Source organism: Alosa alosa, chromosome 9 (genome assembly GCF_017589495.1).
Source record: "Alosa alosa isolate M-15738 ecotype Scorff River chromosome 9, AALO_Geno_1.1, whole genome shotgun sequence".
NCBI classification, from domain to species: domain Eukaryota; kingdom Metazoa; phylum Chordata; class Actinopteri; order Clupeiformes; family Clupeidae; genus Alosa; species Alosa alosa.
The window spans coordinates 20,530,282-20,538,553 of record NC_063197.1 but is presented as its reverse complement, the minus strand read 5'-3'; the positions used below and the strand labels follow the sequence as shown (position 1 = coordinate 20,538,553).

General features: G+C 44.0%; 1 protein-coding gene across 5 annotated transcripts in view; it reads right to left on the bottom strand.

The window, feature by feature from the left end:
• Positions 1-2,137: 2,137 nt before the first annotated feature.
• nfic (nuclear factor I/C) overlaps positions 2,138-8,272 on the bottom strand; it is a 93,608-nt gene continuing 87,473 nt past the window's right edge. For all 5 annotated transcript variants that reach the window (XM_048253553.1, XM_048253552.1, XM_048253557.1 and 2 more), the window contains one exon: positions 2,138-2,294. In XM_048253553.1, the coding sequence (XP_048109510.1) occupies positions 2,274-2,294 (21 nt within the window). In that variant the 3' untranslated portion in view covers positions 2,138-2,273. The remainder of the gene's footprint in view (positions 2,295-8,272) is intronic.

The following is an 8,272-nucleotide window of genomic DNA, read 5'->3' as shown; positions in this document are numbered from 1 at the left end:
AGAAGAAGAAGAAAGAAAAAAAAAAAACAATTCAAACTCTTGCAATGTCTTAGGCACTTTTCATGGCTTTGAGATTTGGGTTTGGTAGAGGAGTCAGAAGCCCTGATGTGGATTAGTTTTTGTTTTGCTTTTTTGTTTTTTTTACATCAGTACAAATCCCATTTGCCCAGTCTGCTGTGCCCTTGTCTGAGCTCGCTGTTAGCTCCTCTGCATCACAGGAGTGGGACCCAGGCACCAGCCATAGAGAGAGAGCTCTGGGCACAGATACACGACTTCTATGACTGGCAGACCAGCCCTCCATGAGGATGTCTACAGGCCACAACCCCAGCCATGCCATGACACACACACACATACACACACAAACACTGTCACCAACATGTGACTTTGTGGTGCCAGTGGCATCACTATCGTTATGATGATTCACACACACACACACACACACACACACACACACACAGTGACGACTCACTTCTATCACTAACACACGCACAATCGTGCCATTGGCTTTATGATGCAACCACCCCTCCCTTCCCCTTTTGAAAAATTGTCTATTTTTGAAATCGCATAGACAGATCTGTCATTCCACTGAATGAAGATACAGACTTTAAAAAATAGCGGAACTGCCAAAATTCATTGTTTTCTCCCCCAGTTGCGCACACACAGGGAAACATTTTCCACATCTGACTATATGATTATGATGAACACAGAAGGGTTGGGTGATTTTGATCCTACTGATAGCTCAAGAAACCAACACTCACAACTCATGTACCCTGCTACCAAAATAACTAAAAAAAAAAGTTGACAATAAAATCCTAATGGCTAACTCCGACTTGCAGCATTTCATGTGATTAGTCCAAAAAGAGAAGCTGCAGAGAGGAAAATTAATTTTACTGTATAGTAGTGCAATGCATGTAATTTCCAATGCAATTTAAGTCAATGCAAAACAAAGAAGAAAGACCTATCATTTACACCCAATACTGTCACTATAGTAACAGAATAAGGCCCGGTACTCCCTTTATCACTATGCAGAATATACTGAACCCCCCCTTTCTATACTAAAAATTTAAAAAGAACGTTAGGTTGGGTAAGGCCAATGGATTGGCAATGGGAAGGGACTATCAAGACAATGATCAGAATAGCAGTCTCTGCACACGTGTACGTACATACATACACACAAACATACACACTCACTCACACACACACATATACATACAAACACATCAAGGGAAACGGCTACACTTTTACACTCTCTTCTTTTGATGTCTGTCAGAAGCATCAGCCAAAAAAAGACATCATACCCTGAACTTTCAAGTCTTCACCCTACCACAATACTGACCCTTGTCAGTATGTATGTGTGTGTGAGCATGTGTGTGCGTGTGTGTCTGTGTGTGTGTGTTTCTCTAGGTGTGCATATTCTCGTCACAGAAGCATCATCATCATCATCATCATCAGTGTGTTTCGAATGAGAAGGCCTCCACGAAAAAGTGGCTCCTAGTATAAATGTTGCAGTGTTTCCTCCAAAGAAAAAAAAAATCTCAGAAAAAAGGAACTGACAGATTCATGATTGTCAATAAAATTGGATGAAAAGCTGACTTGTTTTCGTCAAAATATCGCTTGAAAGGGAAGCTGTCCACCAATCGAAAACATTTTTTTTTTAAAGACGCTTTTTTTGTTTCTTAAAACGTTGCCCCTCGTCCCTTTCCCACTTTTTTTTTTCTTGGAAAAAAATCGGGGATCCGTGTAATCCATGGGCAAAAGCGTCGCCACCGGAACGTCGTCAGATTTTCTCTTCCCTGTTGGTTAAGAAAATAAAGGATATTTGTTTTGCATATATGAGAAAGCAGCACCGTAGCTGAGGGAAAGGGAGGGCGTCAAGGAAGAGCATCCCAGGAGGACGGGGGAAGCTTGCTGGGGTAGATTTTTTTGGGGGTGGGGGGGTAGTGTTTTTGCCCCCCTCTAAGTTCATGTGGCTGCCCCAAAACATCCTCTTCTCACTTCTAGTCTCTGTCCATGGCCTGTTTCTCCTCTGCCTTGCGGTCGTCACTCAAAAAGCATCTTTTTAGATCAGTATACATATCTAAATATATATATACATGGAGATACATATATTTAGATGTGTATAAATATACACTGTTTATATATACATATACCTCATATATATGTATATACTTTTTCCCTCTTGCATCTTCTTTACATTTTTTATTTTTCTGAATTCCACAAAGTGATGAATCTGAAATCCAAGCTCATGCTTGTGGCCTCTGTCCATGTGTCCATCAGTTGCCCAGGTACCAGGACTGCAGGAGAAAACAGAGAGGACACACACCATTAATAAACGCACCAGGTCTCAGGACTGACCAGTGAAAATGGGCAAATGGATGCCCTGATTCTGTCAAATTATTTACAAACAATCATCAGGAAATATTATACAGTACATGCTTCCGTAAATGTGTTTTGATGTGGCAATAAAATTTAACTGAACTGAGCTGAATTTAACTTAATTGAATTGATTTGAATTCATTGTGTAAGCCTGAGTGATCTTCACTGTTCAGTGGTTTTACTGTTTGATAATTGTTTTGTAATATTTATCAGTATGACTGATTGATAAATCAATAGTTATTCATTTTAGAGGGTATATACTATGCACTTTGAAACACTCTGCAATCTAAGTGCTGCATTGTAATATCTAATCGTAATGTAGTGTAGTTGTGTAAAAGAATCTGTCTAGGTGTATATTGTGTGATATTGTGTTTCTCCTTATTTGAGACTGTGGGGAACCCTGCAGACATGCTCCACTGAAAATCTCACCAAAACTACACAGCTCTGCCCAACGCTGGGATTAACTCTAATACCCAATTTAATTAGTTCAATTTCAGAATTTAATTACGCTGTGGCTTCATTTCAGAATTTAATCATGCATTAGCTCTGTTTTGAATCTCCACAGTTGCCTATATAGATATTGCTTGTTTTTTTTTCTCTCAAATTCGCTCTGTTTCTTCCCAGTAGCAACAACTGAATAAGCAGAGAGCAATGGGCGGTCCCTGGTGTCGGGAGGCCAGATATGTTGTGATGTGCTTAATGGTTATAAATTATGTAGAACTACAAGGCCCGGTTTGGCCAAGTAGACAGAGAGAGAGAGAGAGAGAAGGAGAGAGAGAAAGACAGAGTGAGAGAGAGAAAAAGGGAGAGGGAGAGAGAAGGCGCTTTCCAAGCCTTCTGCAATCAGTGTTGTCTTTGCTAATGGTCTCCAAACACTTAGCGCCAGCCATATGAACCAAATGGAGCCATTAAAAATAATATGGAGTAAAAGAGCAGTTAAAGCCAAAGACGAATCCCAGCAGGAACCCACCCAAGCCTTTTAAAAACATAATAGGATCTTGGCTTCGCTGCGCAGACCGCTGAAGTCTTTTTAAATTTTGACAAGGTTAAAAAAAACAAAGAGGATTGAAAAAAGAAGTATATATGTATTTTTGAGGACCCCTACCATATTATTTTCCACTAAGGTTTGAGTCATTTAATAGCCATCTTACAGATGTATATTGCAGCAGTTTACCCAGCAGTATTGCTTCAATAAAGCTAAACAAGGAAAATGGTGAAGTCCAGAGTAAAAAAAAAACGGCGACCTGATGAGCCAAGCTGAGAAATCCTCACTCAGAATGACTTTGTGCAGACATAAACTAAGCCGGTACACTCCATTAACAGTGATCAAGTAAAACATCAAATCAGTGCTGTAAGCAGCGTGTAAGACACAAAGATGGACAGGGCACTACGTTTTTTTCATGCTTCGCGGAGAATGGGAAAATAGAAAGGGGATCACGCAACGTGATTTAAAATGCAACCCCCCCGACGCTGGGAGTTGGAAAAGGAGATGGGAGATGAAGTGCTGAGATCCAGGGAAAAGAAACCCAGGCCACATAAAAGGCCCCTGCGCTGTAATTCACTGGGCCGGCCTGGCTGGCTCCTCTAATTGGAGCTGCACGCTGGAGCTTGCCAGTTAATACAGGGGGCAACGTCCGCCTGCCAAGAGTGCAAACTCGCAGGAGACTCCTGTGTGTGTGTGTGTGTGTGTGTGTATGTGTGAGAGAGAGAGAGTGAGTGTGTGCATGTGTGTGTGAGAGAGTGAGCGTGTGTCTGAGAGAAAGTGCATGTGTGTGTGTGTGTGTGTGTGTGTGTGTGTGTGAGACAGAATGAAGGAGTGCATGTGTGTGCATGTGTCTGGGTTTGTGTGTGTGTGTGTGTGTGTGTATGTGTGTGTGAGACTATTTAGGTGAGGGGTGGTGATCAGTTATAGAACGAATACAAATGTGACCAGAGGTCAGGCTCCTCCACAGGTAATGGCTATCCCTGTCGCACCCCAGTGTTTAAACACTGAGTACACTGGGACTACTGGGACTGTCCTGCATGTCAATAATGACTGTATGAGAATACAGGGCCTCATTTGAAGATTAATGCACAGGATTTATTTTAATTTATACTGCAGACACTGTCTGCGTTTTGTGGGATGTGGAATTAAGGCAGATAGCTGGATAAAAGTTTGTCAAGATCAATTATATTATTCACCTCTAGAGAACATTGAGGAACCTCTCTTCTTCCCCAGAGAGTGTAACTATAAACATATTAGCCCAGTGCCATCACGTCTCCTAGACGTCCAGGCTGTCTGCAGACCTCAGAGGGCTGCTCATAGTGGAATTATTGTAGGCTCTTTGTCAAAATATATTACACACACTATGTGGGGGGAAAAAGGCCCTGGAGTCTGCCACAGGAACAACTGAACTCATCAGTGTGCTGTCTCAGCTTTGGGGCTCGCCAGCATTCTTACTTTAAGTTTTTTTTCCACCCTAAATGACCACACGCCAGTTTGGTTTCTTGAACATGTATCCCCTCCTGTCTGTTCTGAACAGACATTAATATGCAATGGTCTCCCCCTAGAGAAGTCAGTTGTGGCTGAATATATTTCCAGTTTATATTATGGAAATGTAATCGCCGTTTTTTAGTTCACATGGTGTGACCTCCCCCACCGCTTCAAGCCAGCCGTTTTGACATTTCTGTGGCAGTGATCGAGAGACGCTAGACTCGCAAACAAATAGCGGGGTGAACCCGCCACTCACAGGAAGGTGACTCCAGCTCACGTATGACACCAGGACATGCCTCCTGCTCCTTGGCTTGTTGACGTGTGCTTGCCATGGACGAAATTGAAAAAATATAATGTCCGCAACACTGCTTTTGACTCCCCCCCACAAACACACACAAAATCGGGGGCAAATGCAGTTTCGTCATTGTAGTCCACAGAGGGTTCAGTGAAGGAACTGCCTTGCTGCCAAGTCAAAGCAGAGGAGAGAGTGGAGCAACAGAGCCAGCCTCCATGTCTTGTTGGGTAAACAAACACTGGACGAGAGAAACCTCCAGCTGACAGAGTTACAAGCTCACAGGGCATGAGATTGAGGAGGCATGAAGTGAGAAGTGGGAAGAAAGACTCACAGACTCAAAGTTTGGATGGGACACAGAGTTTGAAGACTCGACTGCTCTTCCCCTGACAAATACATGGAAAAACTTCCACTCTCAACCAAAGCCACCAGTGAGAAGTCCCAAACAAAACCCACTCAGCCTGCGGGCAACCAGTAGTTCATCTCTGAGTCATGGTAACAGAGTGAACCCTGGGATAATGGCTCTTTAGCACTGAAGCATAGTCGATTTCAGATTGTGGGATTGATGGAATTGTGTGAGGCAGTACGCAAGGGAAATAATCAGAAATCCTTTGACACCTCCTGGCCTCAAACCTAGCACGAAAAACACAACACCGCACAATATTTCAACATGCGTTTGCATGCAGTGGTTTCCTAAATAGCCTTTTCATTGCATGCTAATATGCACAAATCCAGAGGAACATAACAACATTTTTGCCATGGGAAAGACACCCCATTGGGCCCGGTCAAGGCTAATAGGCAGTTAATGTCTTTTTTCTTTCTCTATTTCTTGCAGAAATATTTTTGTTTCTTGTAAAAAACAACTTTAAGAGTTGAAGGTTGAGGAAATTGGACTTGGGTTGGGTGTACTCACAATCACAGGGGCGGGAGGGCGCGGTATTCTAATGAGTCCACACAACATTCCCCCTCCTCACAAAAAAAAATCCAAGGCAACCACAAGTCACTCCGACTGGTAATTGACACGAGGACCTTTGGTGAATAACATGCACTGGACCACAAACGCAAACGGACCATGCAAATGGACTGTGCAGGCCAAAACCAGATGGCTATGATAATGTAGAAGAGGGAGAGAGAAATAGAGAAATGGATTTTGAGCATGGGAGAAACAGTGCTATACTGGAGAAGAGTGGGATCATAGCAGAGAGAGAGAGAGAGTTGCAGAAGAGAAAAATAAAAGAGAGCATGAGAGATAGAGAGGAAGAGAGAAACAGATCGAGAGAGAGAGGGGAGCAAACTTTCATACCAGACAGACACGAGCAATCAACCACCGCTTCCCTGCACGTTTCATTCCCCTCCAGCCAGGCTGGAGCTGGGCATGGATTAGTTTGGTCTGCTGCGACTTCCACTCCACCCCCTGAAGTTCAAGTTCATCCTACAATTACATCATGTCTGGTTACCACTAGCAACCAGACAGCTCGGGACGTGACCATCCCAGATAGTTTCATATCCCCCCCCCTTGGATCTCTAGTTCCTGCCAGCCCTGGGGCTGTGAGAATGACTGTGTGTGTGTGTGTGTGTGTGTGTGTGTGTGTGTGTGTGTGTGAGAGAGAGTGTGTGTGTGTGTGTGTTGGGGGTGGGGGTGGGTGGGGTGGGTAGTACTTGCTGGAGTCCGCATGGACATGGAGTCTGCAGCTCCATTTAGTGGGACAAAGAGACTCTGCACCTCCCTTCACACCCACTTCACTGACTTACTGATTGGCTCTCGATATGCTTGGGGCAGCTATGTACTGTAATATACTAAAGCGCTCGATGTACAGTTTCTCTATTCTCCATTGAATTATTACGTTTTTAACATGGGTTTTATGTTTCATATGAATTCTTTTCACGCATACACACACACACACACACACAACACACACACACACACACACACACACACACACACACACACACACACAGTCTACTGTTGTTGCTATCAATTCCATCTCCCAGCCAGGAGACACATCTACGCATGCGCTTACACACTTATCTTTCCTTGCTCAGCACTTCCTCTCTATTTTTTTTCTCCCTCCCATCACTCTCTCTTTCTTCCACTCTCCCCCTCTCTTTATCTCCCTCTCCTTCTCTCTCCCTCTCTCCACACACACACACACACACACACACACACACACGCTTCGCTGAGGTGCGCTGGCTCTTTTTTATGGAGCAGGGAGCACTGCAATGCAGCAGTGGGCTCCTAAAAGCCTCCACGTGTCCCTGCAGTGGGATGGAGGACTCAGGGGCTCGGCGTCCTGGGACACTCCTTCCCATCCACCAGCACCTCTCTCTCTCTCTCTCTCTCTCTCTCTCCCCGATAGCCCAGCTGTAATGCACCACACCACACTCCCTATGCAATCAGCAAGGTAATCACCAGACTTTAAATGCTGCTAAATTAAACCAATAATGTAACATTGGCTGAGCAAAAAAAAGTTTGATAAAATGAGCAGTTTGAGTCTGAAACGCTTTCATAATGGAAGAAATGAAACCACTGCTGTGCACAGCATACAGACACTATTTCTTTTCATGTGTAATTTTATAATGAGTATTAAGCTATTAGTCAGCTCGGATGGCTTTGCAACACCCATGTTGTGATTGTTAGAGCTGCTATAGATATACCTGAGGCGTCTAATGATACCAGCCTATCTTTGACTTTGAATACTGGTTAGCCCTGTTTTATTTTGGAAAGGGCGAGGCATTGTTGTGCACGTTCCATCGAAGACATGGGAGTTTCAACTTGCCCCGGATCTATAATTGAAGCAAGTGTGATGCATACAACATTCATGGGAGAGACAGAGAGAGAGAGAGAGAGAGAGAGAGAGAGAGAGAGAGAGTAAGAGATACATAGAGAGAGACAGAGAGACTGACAGAGAGAAGGACAAAGACAGAGAGAGAGAGAGAGAGAGAGAGAGAGAGAGAGAGAGAGAGAGAGAGAGAGGTGACAGAGTGTGGGAACGACTGGGGAGAGAGCCAGCGGATGACAGAGGAGAGCTCTCCGTGCTGGCCTCGTACACCATGCACAGATTACATGGGCCAAGTGAAAACAATAACAGTGCATGTCCAGACAGATGGAGAAGGGCAGGGAGAGAGGCTGC